Here is a 21,295-nt window from a genome sequence, read left to right on the forward strand (position 1 = left end):
TGCTGCCTTTACAGAGATTTAGGAAAACATATGTTAAAGTAATAACAAAATGTTTCATTAAATATATTATACTTATTTTCCACTGGAGAGGCATAAAGAAGAATTAAAAAATGTTGAATGAAAATGTTCATTTGGCAAATGAACATTTTCTTAGTCTGTAGGTTAGCTCTGGCGGGGTATTTAATATAACTGTGTTTTTAGCACTAAAATATAGTGATGAAATTGTATTTTATTAATCTCTTCATTCTTTCTGTTTCAGCCTTTTGAACAAAATCATCATTTTTAAAGTGCTGTATGATAAGGATCCGATAAAGGCATATTCTGTAATAAAAACCAGCGATGACTGTGAAAATCAAAATGTTCTGGTTAAAACTGAACTTGAGCTGGTTGATACCGCAAGGAAAATGTGTCATTCACTTAAAAGAATGATGGGCATTGACGACACCAATACCTTATTAGTGAGTTAATTTTATCTGATCATGTTATAGTGCAAGATAGGACATAGAATGGTGAGGTTTCAAGATCCGGTGTTTGGTGTTGGAAAACTATTTAAATTAGTGAGTGTCTGTTTTGCACTCCCTTGCTAGGGGACATAAAAAGTATTGAAACATTTACTCTGTAACGTTTAAGATGTTAGTGAAACATGGCCACTCATATATTGGAGAGTTACCTGGTAGGCAATGTGTTAAAATGTGTTGCAGAGGATTTATTCAGGATTAGATTATAGTGAGAGTATTGTATTGCAATGACATTACATGCTATCATAAAGAAACAGATGACTCCCTTATTCACTTTCAAACACTTAGCAAACAGACCACTCTAAAACATAAATCAACTAAACATAAATTAAACTACCGTTTAGTTGGGTTTTAGAAACTTTATGCGCTTTCATTTTTTACTGTTGCACTACAAAGTTTACAATTTTATTGTTTTAAATAGCAGTATTAGTAAAGTAGTAGAAATTGTTTTTAAATTGATCAGCCTTATATTTTTTACTATAAAAAAGATTCTACAGTGTGCGGCAAAAAACAGATCTATTTTCTGCAGAGCACTGTTCAGCGACAGGTCGTCTGAGAGTGGTGGGAGTAGGCTCGTTGGAAAGCACACAAAATAACATTTTTTGTAGTCATAGAGCAGTGGTCGCCTGAGCTAGTGCGGTTGTTATGAAGTCGTTTTTATAAAGTAGTGTATTCATTCATTGCGACTCATCGGCAGTTTCATGCATTCTTTCAATTAAGGCGACACGGAGAAGTTCCGTTGCGTAGCACAATAATGAATAATGCGGTGGGTTACTTACTTTAGAACAACGGCTTCTGCGTTGAAAAGGAAGCTGACAGGCATTCCAAAGTCAGATCGGACGCCAGACAATATACATTCGATAAGAGTTCGTGCTGCTGTGGAAACCAGTTCTCGTAGGCCCGCCCGAAAACAAGCGGCTGCCTTGAACATGTCTGACCGCTCAGTTACAAAAATTTTGAGGTTAATTTTCATCCCTACATATTAGAATAATAATCTGTTTAATGGATGGTCTTCAAATGGTCCAAAATCGTTTGGTCCAACGTTTTTATTGTCGTTCGTTTGGTCCAACAGTTAAAAACACGTTCGTTTGGTCCAAAATCGTTTTATCCAAAAGTACAGGCCCAACTAGAAGTACAATTTTGCATTGTGGAGTAAACTTATGAAATATACTGTACGTTTATATTCCCGTTCATTTGGTCCAAAATCGTTTGGTCCAACAGTTGTAAAACAGTTCGTTTGGTCCAAAATAGTTTGGTCCAACAGTAAAAAACTCGTTAGTTTGGTCCAAAATCGTTTTATCCAACACATTAATACGAGTTTGTTTGGTCCAACGGTATAAACTATTGCGTCCCTCACATTGAAGGCGTTCAAACATCCACCGACGTATACAATAATAATATTAATACAATTTTTGTTTTAAACATGCCGACTATCTATGTTTTAAATGTTAAATACACCATGTTTTGTAGTATTCAAATCACTAAACGTACATAAGCAAACTTAAAGCTCAATATTGTATCATACGGTTGGAAATCTTATAAATTAACAGTTTTTATCACATTTGGCAACCTTCTAATATACAGAGTGTGAGTGTATAGAAATTCAGTGGACCAACGTGTTTTAAATGTTTATCATGCACCTTAATTTTTATTGTTGTATCTATTTACAATGGAGTGTTTACTATTGATCCTCCATCGTTGTCCATAATTCTTGATCAAAAGTTTAAAATAGAACATGAAAATTACATTAATTAGCCTACTCATATTTTCTGGACGTCCACAATTTCCTGGTAAAAATTCTGTCTTACAGAATTATATTATATATAAGGATCTTATTTTCTTATTTTAAAATTGATCTTCTTCTGTATAATGTCATGTTTAGCAATATAACGTTCCATTACAAATTATTGTATAGTCTTAATATTACAGTAACTCTTTCAATGATATTTTATTGCATTATGTTATATCTATTGTACTGGTTGGTGTCTGCCTTTTTGACTACTTTTGCCGATATTTTGTCTTATTATTCAAGACAGATCATCATATGTTCACGAAATTATGGTTATAAATGTGTATTTAATCATTGGAAAATTTCCCATTATGTAACCGAATACAGAATAATACAAGTGCAGAAGGCTTTTACAGTCTATGAAAATGAATGTTAAATAGGCTACTTTTATTTATCATTGACACATTAAGGTAAATAAATTTTGTGGCATTTTTTGTGCCACATTTTGGTGATCTGATCATGCGATTCAAGATCCTGACCAAATCGTTCTTGTTGGAAACGTAAACTGAACACATTATTTAACACAGAGGAGACAATTTACCGCAATTCACAGGCCCCAAGAGCCAGCTTTGATGAAAGATTGATTAATTAAAGCATTATAACACTGAAATACGTGGATTGTTCAACATATTGAATATTTAGTATATAAGTCAACTGGACACAACATGAACTAAGATTTGAGTTAATAATCAATAATAAATGGCGAAATAAACGACGTAGTGAATTTGTTGAGTATTTTTAACCCGCCCTTATGACAGTGTGTATCTGGATCCGGATCCGGTACCGACATTTTCTTGGATCCGCCCATCACTAATTTTGGACAAAATTAAATACTACCCAACTGGAGGATAAAACGATTTTGGACCAAACAAACTGTTTTACAACTGTTGGACCAAACGATTTTGGACCAAATGAAATACTCCCTGTTTAATTTGGTATTCATCCATGCAGATAATCACGACGGAACTTCCCTATGTCGACCTAATTGAATAAAAGCGCGGAACTGCTACTGAGTTGCAATGACTAAATCATTAGTTTTTAAAAACGACTCGATAACAACCGCACGTAGCTCATATGACCACTGCTCTGTGACTACAAAAAATGGCATTGTATAGGCTTTCCAACGAGCCTACTCTCACCACCCTCAGACTACCTGTCGCTGAACAGTGCGCTGCAGAAAATGAATAGGTTTTTTTGCCACACCCTGTGTTTACTTTTGCCAGAAGATGTCAAATGTAGTTATAGCTCATGTTTGAGCTATTTTTATTTAGAAAACTGAGTTTATTATAATAAACTTTGCCTATTAGACACAGTTACAATAACAACAATAAACTTAATTAAATGATGAGATAAACCTCGATTATAAGGGAAATGATAAAAAATTCTAGTTATCAAACTAACTAAGAAGGTTCAAATTATTGCGGTCCTATTGTAAAGTTTCCTCCCAAGAGAGAAAGATAGGTCCTGGACATGTGACACCATTTCTTGTATTTATGTGCAAGCAAAGAAGATAATTGAATGAATGAATGAATGAATGAATCCTTTTTATTTCATTACAGTACATCATTTACAATGGTACAAACACAATTACTGAAATGTAATCCCCAAATGGGCTAATGCCTGTGGTTGGGGATTGAGTCCATCATCCGCACAATAAAACAATAAATTTAGGCTACTTTTAAAAAGGGAAAATAATATACATTGTACACATAATTTGGATTACAAGAAAAGATAAATAATAAAAAAAACTAGTTTACGAGGTAAATATATACAAAACGATTCAGTGTATGAAAAATTAATGCACACATATATCACGCGTTCAGTTTGCACGTTAAAATATAGGAAAAGCCTTTTATATATATAGATTACCATTAGAAATAACACATAATTTGAAATGCCTGAGACTTGGCACATACATTCTACTCACATAGCCCTAACACATTCACACAGACCACTCATACCTACACAAACTCACAAAAGAACCACACTCACCACAACATACGTTCACAGCCACTACCTTCCATAGTACCCGCCCCGGGACCCACAGGCGGCTGGTAGCTCTTTTTAAAAAAAACCGTCACTGCACTGTCCCTGTGGTCCAGCCTAGCGGGGTACCCCTGGCACACCACACACACACCCACCTCAAACTCACGCACACACACACAACACACACAAACATACACGCACGCAACGGCATAGATATACTGCAGTTGTTGATGAAATGATAGTAGTATCTATATGTAAATGGAGGTGAAATAGTTTCTTATTCTGTGACGGCCAACTTCTAGTAACCATTTGTCAATAATTTTTTTGTATGACGTAGACTGCAAGGAGGGGGGGATTTAATAATTAGTGGAAGTTGGGAATAAATTATGTTTGCAAGATAAAAAGACGAAGTGCTGTTTATTGATTTTGTTAATCTAGGAGTAATAATTCCATGATTAGTTGTTGATCTAGTATGGTATTGATGTGTAATATGTTGGAACAAGAACGTTTCATTTTTATGAATATACAGAATTATATTTTTTATAAAGAGTTGGGGTATATTAAGAACTTTGAATTCGTTGAACAAAATGTTTGAGGGATAACGGCGATTTTTTTTTAGTGCTATCTTGATAATAGATTTTTGAATTGTTTCAAGTGGCGATAAAACATTTTGATAACAACCACCCCAAGCTAAGATTCCATATTGCAATAGAGATTGTACATAAGCATAATACACAGTTCTAATCAAGTCGGGGGGAAGTATCCTGTTGATGCGTGAAAAGATAAAAGATACTTTACGCAGCTTACTTCTTACATAAGTAATATGGCAATTCCATTTTAAGCGGTTGTCAAAGATGATACCCAGATATTTATATTCAGATACTCTCTCAATGCACTCACACATCACGCATTCATACAGCCTCGCACTTCCGCACGTGTGCAAACGCAGATGCAGGCCGACCGGGTCGTGGTCGGCTCTCACAGACACTGGCATATATTTGGTTTTGGAAATATTGACTGAGAGCCGACTCTGGTCGAACCACTGCTTGACAGCGCGAAGGCCCCGCTCAGCCACACGGTACACTTGCTCCCAGCTGTCGCCTTCAAAAAGTAAAACGGAATCGTCGGCGTAAAGGAAAAGTTTTCCACCATCCAATAAGACCCTACCTAGATTATTTATATAAACGAGGAACAATAGAGGCCCAAGCGAACTTCCTTGGAAAACCCCAAATTCAATCAGTTGAGGTACACTGGAGTGGCCCAAAATTGACACAACTTGAAATCGATTACTAAAATAACTCCTAAACCACTCCAGTGCAACCCCACGGACGCCTATTAAGCTCAATTTGTTCAGTAAAATTTCCCTGTCAACTGTATCGAAAGCTTTGGCCAAATCTATAAAGACTAAAAGAGGTTTCTTATTTCTCCCAACTGCGTCATGAATATTTTTAGTGAGTAGAAAAAGGTCATCATTTAAATTTTTATCCTTCCTAAAGCCAAATTGGTTTTCAAATAAAATGTTGTTAACCATCAAATAATTTTCTAGCTGCTCCCTAACGCACTTTTCTAATAATTTAGACAACACACTTGTTAATGTAATTGGTCTGAAACTCACACATTGGTTTTTCTGTCCACTCTTGTAGATTGGAATTACTTTCCCTAGTTTGAAAAACTCATGTTTATAATATAAAGAATTGGCGATTTAAGTATATTTATGTTTAGCTTGATTAATTTAGTTGGAATTCCATCTACACCTGGGGCAGAGCCACCTTTCATATTATTGACCAATTTTACTAAATCTATCTCTGAAATAGGCGTCAGCTGGAAGGTAGAGTCCGTCCGGTAATCCTCATCTCTCACGATAGGTTCAGACACAGGGGGGACAGAACTGGCTAAGTCGGCTCCTACATTGACGTAATATTCGTTAAAAGTATTCGCAGCTTCTATAATATCATCTGTACCTATACAAATCCTTTTACCTAGAAACTGGTTGATAGGGAAATCCTCCTTAATCTTTTTTGTACCCATGATTTCAGTTATATTGTTCCATAATTTTTTGTTGTCGTTCCGAGATTCATTTAATTTCCTGCGATAATAAAGAAGTTTAGCAGAAGCAATAATCTTACTAAGGGCGTTTCTGTATTTTTTAAAACGTAGTTTTAAGACTGCATTAAAGGGTTGATTTTTTAAACGTCTACTCATCCTATCTCTGACACGGATCGATCTGACAATACCAGACATAATCCAAGGTTTTATTTTAAACTCCTTTGATGAAATTGTTTTCCTTGTAGTAGATAATGAAATAATTTCTTGTAACTTATTAACAAAAAGATTACAACTATCATTAACGTCGTTTACATCCGTGATAACAGACCAGTCCGTATCAGAGATAAGGCGGTTTGCAATAGAAAAATCCAAACACGTTTTCTCTGTTTTGGCTTGTAAAATTGGAGTGGCATCTGAGATATCTTTCGGATCTTGTAATTGTGCAACCGTGAAAAAATGGTCCGTTAGAGCACATTTAATGATTGCGGATTTAATGGAGTTAGTGTTTTTACAGTCGGTGAAAAAATGATCCAGACAGCTTTCTGTATCTTCTGTAACTCTGGTTGGCAAATTTATACAACTAATAAAACCTGAACCATATAAAACATCCAAGTAGCGTTGTGAGAGATTGTCTACTTTATTTGGTAAAATGCAGCAGTTAATGTCGCCGACCAGCCAGTGTGTCCTATCCCTGGGTCTATTATCTAAGTAGGCTTCAAGGTCGTCAATAAAGAGAGATAGATCACTAGACGGACTCCTGTACACCGATAGCAGCGAAATCCACGCACCGCCAAACGATACATCTACTTTAACACACGTCGCTCCAAACATACCAACCTCCTCCATGCACGCAGAAAAACACTTTTTCACGAATACAATCACACCATCATTACGATTTCTACTCTCTTTGTTCATAAACACGTTATAACCATCCATACTCACATTCGCACTAGATTCATCCACCCAAGTCTCAGTTAAAACAATTATATCAAAATGATATACATAACTATCTAAAATAATAATCAGCTCGTCTATATTTTTACTATAACTTCTAATATTTAGACTAAGAATCGTTAAACTATTTTTAATATCTGCATTAAACTCACTGAAAAAATTAAATGTCGATATGTCTTCGTATATGTGTGCATTCACATTTTGATAAGATATTATGTCGTCAAAGATTTCCTCCATTAAAAGAGACAAACCCACCTGAGAGCCCATAGAAACTTCAGATAAAACAAAGATTAATTAGAATCCTACTCTTATTTTAAATGATTAGTATTTACAAAAATCACAAGTACAGAGAAACATGTTCTAAATTGATGTAAAATATATTCCTGAAAATACACATGGTGCATTCTGTATGGCACAAAAAACAAAAAAAAAATGAAAATAAAAATTACATACTTGTGAAAACAACTAAAAAGAATTTACTTGCAAAAAATGCCAAAAACTTATTCTCTATATTTGTGTTTAGTTTCAAAGATTGTACCCCAACTAAAAATATTTGCTACGTGAATTTGAAACTGTGTTTTTACCTATGCCCACTACTCACTGGAATGGTACACTTTATTATCTATAGGTGAATACAACTGTAAAAAAAGAGTATTAAGTGTAGTATTCTTGGTGCTACAGAAATTAGTAGATTTATTCCCTCCAAAGCAAAACGTTTTATTATTAACACATGAATTGAAATTAAATAACTTTAGTTAAGTTGGTGAGCTTAAACGAATAGACAAATTTAACACTAATTCAGATTTAAAAGAAGTGGCTACAGAGAATTGATTGATTATAGCTATAGCATTCTACTGAGTTAAACCTTAAATGGGTAATGAACAACTCACAACAATCTAAATATTTTTTACCATTATATAACATACAATTATATAACTACAACTGTCAATTTTTTACTTTAACATCTTTTCTTATAGGGATATAGGGGACCAACTCCAGAATGGGCCGTAACTTATATCAAAGGTTCATTTTATGAACATTTCGGAGCAAAATGCTGCAAACGAGCCGCAATCCTCTTTGTCAAAGTTTTAGATGATGACCAGTCCCCAGAAAATCAGGAACTTTTGTTCTTGAAAGCCCGGATTCTGGGTAAGTAAATTACATAAAATCTTGTGGTAAATTAAATATTAAGATATTTTATATTTAAATTAGTCCTGATAAATGTTCCACTAAATAACCTGGATTTAAAAAATCTATATTTACATTGTACAGCTTCATACACAACTAAAAACAGAAACACAGATAAATTGTAAACAAATCAAATGTTTCCTATTGGCTATCAGAAGCACCGGCCAATACATTTTTATAAGTACAACTGGAGATCTAAGTAGGGACGCTATTCAAGATTCTTGTCATTCGCCTATTGGGTCTGATGATGATTGGAGTGTCCAATCGAAATCGATCACCACTTACCATCTTTTATGTATACTAACCGTCTTGTGAGTAACAGTATAAGCGTAAATATATGGTTTTGTTAATGGTTAATTAAAGAGATTTCTCATCAGCAAGGCTATTTTTTCTTTTGAAGAGTTGAATAGTCTTTAAAGTCAAAAACAAATTCAATTTATGTATTTTTTGTTTAGACTAAAAAAAAAAATTAAGTTTGTAAAATTTAGTTTTTATTTTATTATGTTAGAAATGTATTTCATAACTATTAGGCCTAAGCAACTGTTGACACTATTCAATGTATTATGTACAGGAAATGAATAAAGTGGTTTTGAATTGAATTGAATTGAATTGAATTTTAAGTGTTATAAGACGTTTCTTTTATTTACTTTTCCGTAAATTTAATAACACGTACAGTGCTGATCAAGAAGTTTATTATCTAATGTATTTATTTAAGATTCATCTATACATTTTTTTCTGTAGGTACTGTCCGTTACCTAGAGCAGTGGCCAGGTGCTAAGTGGATACAGGAGGAGAATCTTCTAAACAAGCTTTTGAGTCATCAAGCAGAGCCTGGATCTAGCCTGGAAATTCGGGTCAAAATGTATCTCGCCGAGTTTCTGCGGTTGAGGGGCTATAGAAATTTCCTAGAATCTGTACACCTTTCTGGGTTCTATTACAGAAAGGCCACATCACTACTGCTGTAATATTTTCCTTGAATTTTTGCAACCACTTCTTATATTCTATTTAGGAGTAATTTTGTTTGGTGTTCTCATTCTATGGGTTCTGTATGTTTTACATGCTTCTTTACCAATATACTTGTCTTTTGTAGGAACCTTGCACGTTTTCTCAACAATTTGTCAATTAATATTTACAAAACTGTAGTATCCTGTAAGTAGCCACAAGTCATATTCCTCATATCCTGTTATATACAGGTATATATAGGATGTCCCACGAAGAGGTTTTGAATTAAGATATCAGAAACATTGAACAAACTTAAAACTCAACAGCTGCAACAAACACATGTATTAATAAAAACATCCCCAAGCCCCAATTGATTCCGACCAATAAAAACAAAATAGGGAAACAAAATAGTGGACTGCTTTTGAAGAAGTTATTTACCTGCAAAAACATTTTCAATTCATTCTTGATTTTTTTAAACTGATAAATAAAATTGATTAGATTCAAAATCTTTCATTTTGACTGATGCCTATAAATTGCTATGCACTCTTTTGCTATACTCTGTTGACAAAATGTAGGCGGTTTTAGGGGAAGAAATCTATCCCTCCACGTCTTGATCCTACCATTTAAACATAGCTCAACAGCTGAGATTTGTCAAAACGTCAATCAGCGCAACCTACATAGAGCAGAAAAGAGTGGTGGGGGAACTTTCCCTCAAATCGCCTACACTTTATGAACAGACTACAGTTTTGTTGTTTTGATGCTTCACCATTTTGTTCTTATTAATCAGAATCAAATGGAACTGTGGGTTTTTTACCTATATGTATTTACATTTGCGACGCAGTTTTCTGCACTGGAAAAAAAATATTAAAAGTGCAGTCAGTCGCAACCGTTTGCCGGGGATAGCTCAGCCTACAATGGCTGGGTAAAATTCCAGGGTCTGCGATAAGGTCAGGGAAACCACTAGGCCAAAAGCCGGGTCTAACCGGTATAGGACTGGCTCATACACGGGCACTGTGAACAAGTCAAAAACAAGTCACCAAAACAAACGTGCAATAATCACCACCAGGCCTACGCCGATTCTCCACTCTCCTAGGGGGTCGTTGCTGACTACGCAACTCGGGCTTCGTCCTAACTATCCAATAGTTAAGCCCAGAGTGCCTAAAACACGGTGAGTTACACGACGACTTGCCAATAAAAACCACAACGCGTGTTATCACCAGGCGGGGTCTACTAGGCCACTATAATCCAATACACAACTCTAATGCCCAAGCTAAGAATCAAACAGTTCACTCAATAATCGTACCACATAATAATATACAAGTACACTATAGGTAGAGTGACTACACCACTAGTAGCTGGTCTCAATAAATACCAAGCCAAACAAGCAAAACTAAATGGCAATTGCACTATTATTAAATTATTGAGCTACTTAGTAACAGATAAATAAATATTAAATACGATCCAAACACTAGATAAATATATTATCTGATAGCCGGTACTCCGCTACCCAAGCTACCGAGATAACGTGTTGGATTACTAAACAAGCTGTTCAGGTTAAATTAAGTTAATCAAATGATTAATCAATACCAACCCTACTGCTACTACCACTACTGCTACTATATCAACGTTATATTGCTTAGCCGGGCTTCTGTTAATAGGCTAATAAAACTAGCTACTAGCCTACTGGCCTCGTGCTTCCAACTACGCACGCTAAATCGTGCAGCCTAGGTTTGTCGGGCCTCAGAGTTATTAGTAATATAACTAACTCTTGGTACAACGCAAAATAATAACTACTACAGTCAATAAACTATATTATTTGCGCTCTAGCACCTGCCCAGAACCGTCAGGAATATACTTTTATTCCTGACACCTGTAAATAAATCCTAACTACCGTCAGGCTTTGACCAGCACGGTTACAACTCTAACTCTCGCAATAAAACCAGATATTAATATTATCAAACGAATAATATCAAGTCGTCCACTCACCACAAGTGGGTCAGTACCCAACTTACACCAACACTCGGCGCGATCACACCACCAACGTACTCCGACACCACTGTCACGGTCACGTACGCTCCTCTCTACGTACACCACACCGACGTATCCCAGTCGTCCACAAGACACCACACTATCCTCACTGTCCGGGATCCACGACTCGACTGTCCGTTCTCGGCTGTCCGGTAATTCCAGGATACCCAAGCTTATCCGAACTGATAAGCCGGGTCAAAGGGCGCTGGCCAGGTTCGCCGCCGCCGCTTGCTTACTTCAACAACCATGGCGCGGCCAAATAGCAAAAATATACCCCCCTAGGGAAAATAGCTCGTTACACCCCCCACTTACATCGGGATGAAAAAAAAGAAAACGGCCAAAAGAAAAAAAAATCTTTGAACTCCGGCCAAAACAAAATACTCCGGCTCTTAACCCAATGATTCCTCTTTTACCACGGGTCTCAAACTCAAAACAAAGAAAAACTCTTCTACTAGCCACTACCAGCCAACATGGTACTGAAAGATTTGGCATCAGGAACCAGACGGGGATTTCCATTGCAAGGGCCTTCGGGGTCTTCGTCACCAATTTTGACACTGTCTATGCGGCCACCTTGACCAGAACAGTCATCACCCACGCCCATTCTTATCACCTCCGTCACGACCGTCACAAGTCCGAGATCTCGTATGACATCCATACCCAAAATCATATCAGTGGTAAGAGTGGGAACGTATAAGGCGTCTCCAACCCACCGTCTCCCCGCAGCTTCACCTGCCAATCGGAATGAATACTCGGCTCTAGACCGTGACCCATCTGCCATCCTTAGAGGAGAGGGTTTCTTAAAAGGTTCTACCCCCTGACATTGAAGATGATCGGCGACTTCGCGCCCAACCAGGTTAACTACGGACCCAGTGTCCAATAACGCCTTAAAAACGCTGCCCATCAGCACAACTTCAACAAAGGGCCTTGTCTCCGAAATCAGCCGGTCCTCGTCTACTCCACCAACCAAGCTGTTTAGTTTTCCGAGCCACTCGGACCACTCTTCTGAGGTCGTTCGTTTTGGGTGGCCTTGCCCAGTTGACCTCCTGATGTCTGAGCTGGCCTGCCGTTTCCCGCCCGACATCCACACTGATTCACCGTCAAACCGGGTTTTCCACACCCATAACAGGAGACGGTCCTTGGTTTCCCACATTCTCGGGCAAAGTGACCAATCTCCTGGCACCTAAAACATTTCACCGTCCCCTTTGGACCCTCAGGCGCTCTAGCTGCTGTCACGGGCCGTTGACCGTGGACCCGATCCGACTTTAAAGCTACCCGCCCACGCGACTCGGCTTCCGGAGATGGTCTCCCGAAACTCCGCTTCTCGACGGCGGCAGTTTCGGCGTGCTTCTCCACCTTCTTTTTGGGTGTGTAGGCGGTTTCCAAAACCAGCGCTACGTTCGGAGAAGGAGGAGGTCTAAAGGCCGCCTTCTCTCTCAGATAGGCCTCGTAATCTTCGGCCAACTCAACCATCTCGGCCAGATTGCGGAAGTCCCGCCGTCGCACCATGAGTTTGTACTCAGGTCGCATGTTGTTGTAGATCAAGTCCAATCTACCATGCTCGGACAACGTACCGCTACGCCTAAGCAAGGTACTTATAGCAACCACGTAGTCCCGGAAGTGCTCGGTCTCACCCTGCGTCCTTTTCCGGATCTCCTCATCCAAATTCCTCTGATAACCAGGTGGAAGGAACTGGATCTCAAATTGATGCCGAAAAGCTTCAAATGAATACAGGAGCTCCTTGCAATTCCTGTACCATAGAAGCGCTGAGCCTTGCAACAGCTCCGGCAGCGCTCTGAGCAGGTCCTCTGATGTTATAGAGTACGAGACCATCAGCTCTTCAAGGCGCTCCAGGAACGACACAGGGTCTCGTCGGCCATCAAACCTTAAACCCCACTTCCGTACCGTGTTGCATACTTTGGAGCAATCCTTTGGCTCCACCCTGCTGGCCTCATTTGAGAGCATATCCGAGCCTCGTGGCAGCTCCAAGCTAGAAGGCCGGGCTGGTCTCTCAGAAATATCATTGGGCCGCTGCCATCCCTCGGGTCTACTAGGTAACCCAAAGGTAGGCATTGGAGCAGCCACAACAGGGGACGTAGGGTTGGCGGGTCTTTCGAACCCATAGCCGACCTCATTACTCGGCGAGCCCCTCGCCTGTCGCACCACCGATGCCAGATGTTCTCTAAGAGTCCGGGTATCAGTCTCCAAAGACAACCCAAGGATCTCTTTAACCACCTCTAACTCCCTGCTAAGTCCCACTATCTCTGCTTGATTCGATTCCGCATTACCCAGTACCTGAGGTACGGTTCTCGAGGGGTCAGGAAGCTCCACAGTTGTAGTAGCGGGCGGTAAATATGTCGGTGCAGTAGCCCCAGCTGTACACAGCCTATCATCGCTGTACCGACGGGCATTCCGCTGCTTCCAAAACGACGAGAATCGCTGCCGTAATTCCGCAGAAGTACCAGTGGTCACCAAACCATACTGGTCCATCGTCCTCATGAGCTCCCCTTTCGAGAGGTCATAGATCCATCCCACGCGAACGTCCCGGGGCTGCGACCCCAAGGACAAAGTCGCTGGCGCGGAATAGGTCAACGAAGTTGTCACCGTCGTAGCCACTACCGAAGAAATTGTCGGCCAAACGGGCGAAGACGCCGGCCACAATGACGATGTCGTCATCACCGACAGTTCGGAGCTAACCCCAGAACTCGTCGTAGCAATAGTAGACGTAATAGGCGTACCGCCCAGCACAGACGTCGTACTCGTAGTCACAACCATATTTAAAATCCAAATACCACGACTAATCCGCAAAAAAAAACGAAACCAATTAAAATATATTTAACGCCGTTATAATAAATCAAACCGATTATAGGTGTGAAAGTCAAACCACAAATACACAATAAGGGTTCTCACTCAAATAATATTCGATGATAAAGCTCAATTAATTAGCAAAATAATAAATCAAACCAATTATGGGTGTGAAAGTCAAACCACAAATACACAATAAGGGTTCTCACTCAAATAATATCCAATGATAAGGCTCAATTAATTAGCAAAATTAAAATTACTAACTAATATCTATGTATACAACCACTAAATAAATTAGGGTTCACAACACACCACGCTGTAAAAGAAAACAGGTTAGGCCTACCCAACCGACTATAAAATCACAGCAGGTCTGCCTAAAACTCTGCTCAACAGCTCAGGTCCGCAGCCAATCTGCACAAGTCCGCAGCAAATCTGCACAAATAAAATTATTTTGTTCGGGCGCCGTTAATACGTCAGCAACTCAGCACCACTGCCAACCTCAGTCCCTGTTCGCAGGCGCCATCTTGCGACGCTGTTTTCTGCACTGGAAAAAAAATATTAAAAGTGCAGTCAGTCGCAACCGTTTGCCGGGGATAGCTCAGCCTACAATGGCTGGGTAAAATTCCAGGGTCTGCGATAAGGTCAGGGAAACCACTAGGCCAAAAGCCGGGTCTAACCGGTATAGGACTGGCTCATACACGGGCACTGTGAACAAGTCAAAAACAAGTCACCAAAACAAACGTGCAATAATCACCACCAGGCCTACGCCGATTCTCCACTCTCCTAGGGGGTCGTTGCTGACTACGCAACTCGGGCTTCGTCCTAACTATCCAATAGTTAAGCCCAGAGTGCCTAAAACACGGTGAGTTACACGACGACTTGCCAATAAAAACCACAACGCGTGTTATCACCAGGCGGGGTCTACTAGGCCACTATAATCCAATACACAACTCTAATGCCCAAGCTAAGAATCAAACAGTTCACTCAATAATCGTACCACATAATAATATACAAGTACACTATAGGTAGAGTGACTACACCACTAGTAGCTGGTCTCAATAAATACCAAGCCAAACAAGCAAAACTAAATGGCAATTGCACTATTATTAAATTATTGAGCTACTTAGTAACAGATAAATAAATATTAAATACGATCCAAACACTAGATAAATATATTATCTGATAGCCGGTACTCCGCTACCCAAGCTACCGAGATAACGTGTTGGATTACTAAACAAGCTGTTCAGGTTAAATTAAGTTAATCAAATGATTAATCAATACCAACCCTACTGCTACTACCACTACTGCTACTATATCAACGTTATATTGCTTAGCCGGGCTTCTGTTAATAGGCTAATAAAACTAGCTACTAGCCTACTGGCCTCGTGCTTCCAACTACGCACGCTAAATCGTGCAGCCTAGGTTTGTCGGGCCTCAGAGTTATTAGTAATATAACTAACTCTTGGTACAACGCAAAATAATAACTACTACAGTCAATAAACTATATTATTTGCGCTCTAGCACCTGCCCAGAACCGTCAGGAATATACTTTTATTCCTGACACCTGTAAATAAATCCTAACTACCGTCAGGCTTTGACCAGCACGGTTACAACTCTAACTCTCGCAATAAAACCAGATATTAATATTATCAAACGAATAATATCAAGTCGTCCACTCACCACAAGTGGGTCAGTACCCAACTTACACCAACACTCGGCGCGATCACACCACCAACGTACTCCGACACCACTGTCACGGTCACGTACGCTCCTCTCTACGTACACCACACCGACGTATCCCAGTCGTCCACAAGACACCACACTATCCTCACTGTCCGGGATCCACGACTCGACTGTCCGTTCTCGGCTGTCCGGTAATTCCAGGATACCCAAGCTTATCCGAACTGATAAGCCGGGTCAAAGGGCGCTGGCCAGGTTCGCCGCCGCCGCTTGCTTACTTCAACAACCATGGCGCGGCCAAATAGCAAAAATATACCCCCCTAGGGAAAATAGCTCGTTACACATTTTCTTATAACTGTATACCAGATGAGTTTTAAGCTGGTAGAATGTTTGATACCTCTGGTAAATTAATTAAATGAAAAACACAACCTTTTTGAGGCCTCCTATATATTAGTGAGAAGTTTAGTCATAGTCAAGAATATTTATAAAATATACTTATTTCCTTATTTGTACATAAATAGTGGCAAATAAACTAAAACTAAAGCTTAAACTAAGATATAACCATTTTTAATTCATCCAAAGAATACATGGCCAGGTCCATTAAAAATTTTTTCAGACTTTTTAAGAAATGTTCAGTTTTTTGTAATAAAATAAACAGTTACCTTGTTCAATATCCTTTGGTGTTGTTAGATGACGACCGGTTTCGTGACGACAGTCACATCATCGGGCTAATCCTCGTAAAATGATTCTTTATAATAAATACATAAAGTTTTTACCGAACACAAAACAAAAACACATTATATTTACAGACAGAAACCATCGCGATGCGTGCACGCTTATGTCGAGCCGGCCGCGACTGGAGTTCCGTCGAAGGTCAGGGTGATGTCATGTAAAATCAGCTGATCGGTGGTTTCTGGTTTCCTTCTCTGTCTAATTTGATGATAGTGTCAAACAACTCGTTCGCCTGACTATTGATTTTGTCATTTAAAATATGTTTTGTTTCTAATTTAAAGGCCTTATATATTTCAAAACTTTTCGAGAGCTGTTGTTTTGGCTATATTGTTGCATTGTGTGAATTACTGTCATATTTTCTTTGATTTTTGAATAGTTGTGGTTGCTGTGTTCGGCGTAATTAGACTTTTGAGTCGGGGTGTTTTTTGGTAAATGTTTTGGTAAAAAAAAAAAATAGAAAATTGAGTGCAATAATATTTGTTGCAATAATTATTGAGGATCTCATTAATAAACACCACCTAAAAAAATACTTTAAACAATATTGTAAAACAATAATTGTACTTGTACAGTACAAGTACAATACTCTGAAAACATTATTGGGCACCCTTATCTCTCGGGACTGGGACCATGACGGTAAACCTAGTAGACGTATAAAAGAAATCCGGTTGTAAACCTGTACAGTACACAGTACAGTTGATACCTTGGTTGGTCAGTACCTTGGTTGCTTGGCCAGTTGGTTGTCCTTGTACAGTTGATGTAAAATGTTTTAAGAAGAAATTAAAGCCTGAATGAGTGAATAATACATATTTATATTTAATTACTTATTAGTGTAATACAGAACTGTTGTTTTGTATAATGTACTTGTTCAATGTTCGTACAGTAAAATAAAATCACATTTAAAAATAAAGTACTGTTGCGGGATGACAGTTAATCAAGGTTCTACTGACTGTATATTTCTTTCTCTCACTTTCTTGTCAGTTCTCCTTGATGTAAACTCTCATTGAACCTAATTTCTCAACTATTTTCTTTCGTTATCTTCTCCTTAGGTTTTTATATTTATTGATACTATTTATTTTCTTTCTCAAATGTTTGTTATTGTTTGTCTCTGCATTAAACCGTTAGAGATTGAATTCTTTTAACTCAGTGATTTTAACCCCTTAACCGCCGTCTAAGTAGCCTAGTCAAAATCCGCCATTGCCACTTATTTTTGCCGTTTTTTGAAGATTTTTACTTGTGATTTAAAAAATTGTACCAGTTGTTTTTTTAAAGAAAATAGTTATCAATATTGTTTGTAGACATCTTCAAAAACATTAAGCTTTAACAATACTAAAATTTGAGATTGGGGGGGGGGGTTCGGGGGTTTCTTGAGTTAGGCCTATAATAAAAATTAGGCCTACAATAAAGTCTACAATTCTAATAAATCGTCATCCTCAAGCATGTCACCAGCCATTACGACTAATATTTACTACTCATTCAACACTACCAAGTAAATAACCACCAAAAATCACAATTATAATGACACGCATAATGTACGTTAGCATTACGTAAGGTTCCGCAAGCACGAGTTTTACTGAAACTACGAACGGAACTGATCGGGACCATTACTGACCTATAATACCACTAAAATCCACCAGATTGCAGCACTAGTCAAGCAGCACTGTCAACAACTTGTTTACGTACGTATATCAGAGATAAGGCGGGAAGTGAGCTGTTAAAAATAAAACACAACAGCTGATTACGTCAACACGAGATAACTCGTACGTGGCGGTTGCTCTGAAAACTAGTATTGCCCGGCATATCTCGTGCGTGGCGGTTAAGGGGTTAATTGATATATGGTTTTGCTTTTAAATTTCCTCTTGTTATGTATATTAAATCTTACACTCTCATGTAACTATAACTAATCTATTATTGAGTTTATATGTATATTTTTTTCAAAAATGCATTATTTTCAAATTTTTAATTTTTATCACCTTCAGATTTGATGTTGTCCCATAATTTAAACACTGTTGAAATATGTTCACTATTAATTCGTGAAATATGAGGATGCAAAAGTTAAATGTAGCTTAACCTCAAAAGAGATATCTTTAATGTAAAACTGTAACATGCACACCACACCTAACTGTATCACAACAAAAACAGTCTATAAGAGACAACAGAAAATTGTAGTAGCTTGTACTTGTTACTTCTGACCTTAGTGATAATGATATCATATTCAGTAAAACATATTATATCCGGTATAAATGGGACCAGGGTCATAACGAATAAACGAATTACAGTAGAATCCCGCAAACTCGGCACTCGATAACCCGGCAGTCTGGATAACTCGGCCATCACCTGGCTCAGAAAATTAGAGATATTTTGAGTCCGAGTTAAACATGGACTCAAGCCAGCTCAAGTAAAATCATTCACAACTCGTACCAAGGATTTTTGTACTATATCTGATGACTTAATACTGACTTGTAATATAAAAAAGGGAGGTTAAAAGCTTAAAAATTGTATAGTCCTTATTTTTAACCCTAGTTCCCGATAACCTGGCATTTCACAAACTCGACACCCTTCCAGTCCACATTAAGCCGAGTTTGCGGGACTTTACTGTACCAGATAAACCGATTTTACTGAGATGTACACAGTTTAAAAACGCCTTCAGAAAGTCTCTGCAATACCCGCAATACATGAGAATGTTTATGTTGCGTTTCATTTGCAAAGGGGGTTTCTTAATTTTTTTTTTAATTTAATGATCTTGTCTCGAAAAGTCCTGTTGCAAAGTCATTCTTACTCAAACTAACGAGATTTTTTTAATCTCGCTAAATTCTCAAAGATTCGAGACCAGTCCATCCCTAGTTTACAGTCAATGATTTACGTCTGCCTAAAACGGAAATTTACAGTGTTAGAATTACTCTATGGATGTATACTCTCTACTGCCTGCCATCTGCACATGAAATCATATGTTACATTAATTGTTAATCATCTATTTACATTTGATCAGTTCTTTGAAAATCATGCTCATTAAACCATCTCTTAAATTTTATCTTTTTTATTGTATCACAATATTACTATCTATCATTAACATACAGCGATATAGCAAAATAACACTTCAAACACACTTTAAAGAGCTTGATTGGAAGTGTATATTATATTTATTTGGTTATTTTGTTCTAGGAGTCTGATAGAACCTTTGAAATTGTGGAGACCCGAGGCGTCGGCTTGGCTGGCAGAACAGCTGTTTATCATACCGAGTGATGGGGAATGGATGTGGATGGAGGAGGCTCAAGAAGTACTCAGAAAAATTTCCACTGTAAGTCAAAGCACTGCATATACCTTCAGGACAATGGCTCTATCCATGGAGTTGCAAATAAGGGTAAGTAAACACTTCAGCGTCAAATTGCTGACAACAACCTTTGTCATTCTTGTCTTAAGACCCTAAAAATTAGAAATTTTGCAATCCTTATGTTGGTCTTTTCAATTAATGTAGATTGCAGGCAAGTAAAATTAAATATACAGCCTGCTGTGAACTTCAGTCACTACATAATACAGGGGTGTATATAAAAGAATGCCAGGATTTTAATAAACTATTGCCTCAAAATTATAGACCAATATTTATCGTCTCAATCTTCTAAAAAATCATTGAATCGGTGGTTTATGAACAATTAAATGGGCACTTTGTAAACAATAATATATTGTCAGATTTGCAATTTGGATTCCGGGAAGGAAAGTCAACTGCTTCTGCAGTTCTAAGTTATTAATAAAACAATAAATACTCTTGAGGAGAAAGAAATTGTTTCTCTCACATTGGTTGACCTCTCAAAAGCTTTTGATTGTATTCCTCATAATATTTTGCTTAGTAAACTCAAATTTTATGGCATTGAGGATGCACAGTTAGGTTTTGTTCATTCGTACTTAAGTAATAGAAAGCAGTATGTTTCATTTGGTGGGATGCAATCTGGCTTAAGAGAGGTGGTCTCTGATGTTCCACAGGGCTCGGTCAGTGGACCATTTCTATTTCTAATATGTATTAATGATTTGCCCCAAGGGGATTGACGCAGTAATATATGCAACGATACTACCCTAATTGCCACCCATAAAGACATTCATACTCTATATACAATGACCAATAAAGCCATAATCCTAGCTTCTGTTTGGTTTTCAGCGAATAAGCTTAAATGTAATCAGGATAAAAAACAAAATATTTTAATTGGCCTCTCCAATGAAATAAAAAAAACTCAATCAAATTGCTGTGGTTTTATTTGGATTCTAAATTAAATTGGAAAGAACAAATAGAAACCATCTGTAAGAACAATTCCGTCACTGACAATTGATGCAAAAAACATCAAATATTGAAATATTGATAGCAAAACATTGTATCGAAACCATTGCTTATTGATGCAAATTCATTTACGTCACGCCTGCGATCTAGTGGGTGGACTCATCGATGGTGTGAACTGTGAACTGTATTGTCACTGGGTTTGGGAGGAATGCTAGTCATTATCTGTCAGCTAGATATGTGGCTCGTGTGAACCCTGCTTTAGGTCTTATGTTTCAACTAGGTCACTTGGCTGTGACATTAGCTAAGTGGAGACCTTAATTTATGGACAACACTCGTCATTCCAGTTATCTGTTTTTAAAATTGAGA

General features: G+C 38.0%; 1 protein-coding gene across 1 annotated transcript in view; it reads left to right on the plus strand.

The window, feature by feature from the left end:
• Positions 1–21,295, plus strand: part of LOC128998588 (uncharacterized) — a 66,864-nt gene that overhangs the window by 36,310 nt on the left and 9,259 nt on the right. The window contains exons 10-13 of the mRNA XM_054424793.1: positions 260–458; positions 8,271–8,442; positions 9,223–9,442; positions 19,825–20,023. Of these exons, the coding sequence (XP_054280768.1) occupies positions 260–458; positions 8,271–8,442; positions 9,223–9,442; positions 19,825–20,023 (790 nt within the window). The remainder of the gene's footprint in view (positions 1–259; positions 459–8,270; positions 8,443–9,222; positions 9,443–19,824; positions 20,024–21,295) is intronic.

This window comes from Macrosteles quadrilineatus, unplaced genomic scaffold, assembly GCF_028750875.1.
Source record: "Macrosteles quadrilineatus isolate MER2022 unplaced genomic scaffold, UCM_ALF_1.0 Scaffold_7__1_contigs__length_78375512, whole genome shotgun sequence".
Classification (NCBI taxonomy): Eukaryota; Metazoa; Arthropoda; class Insecta; order Hemiptera; family Cicadellidae; genus Macrosteles; species Macrosteles quadrilineatus.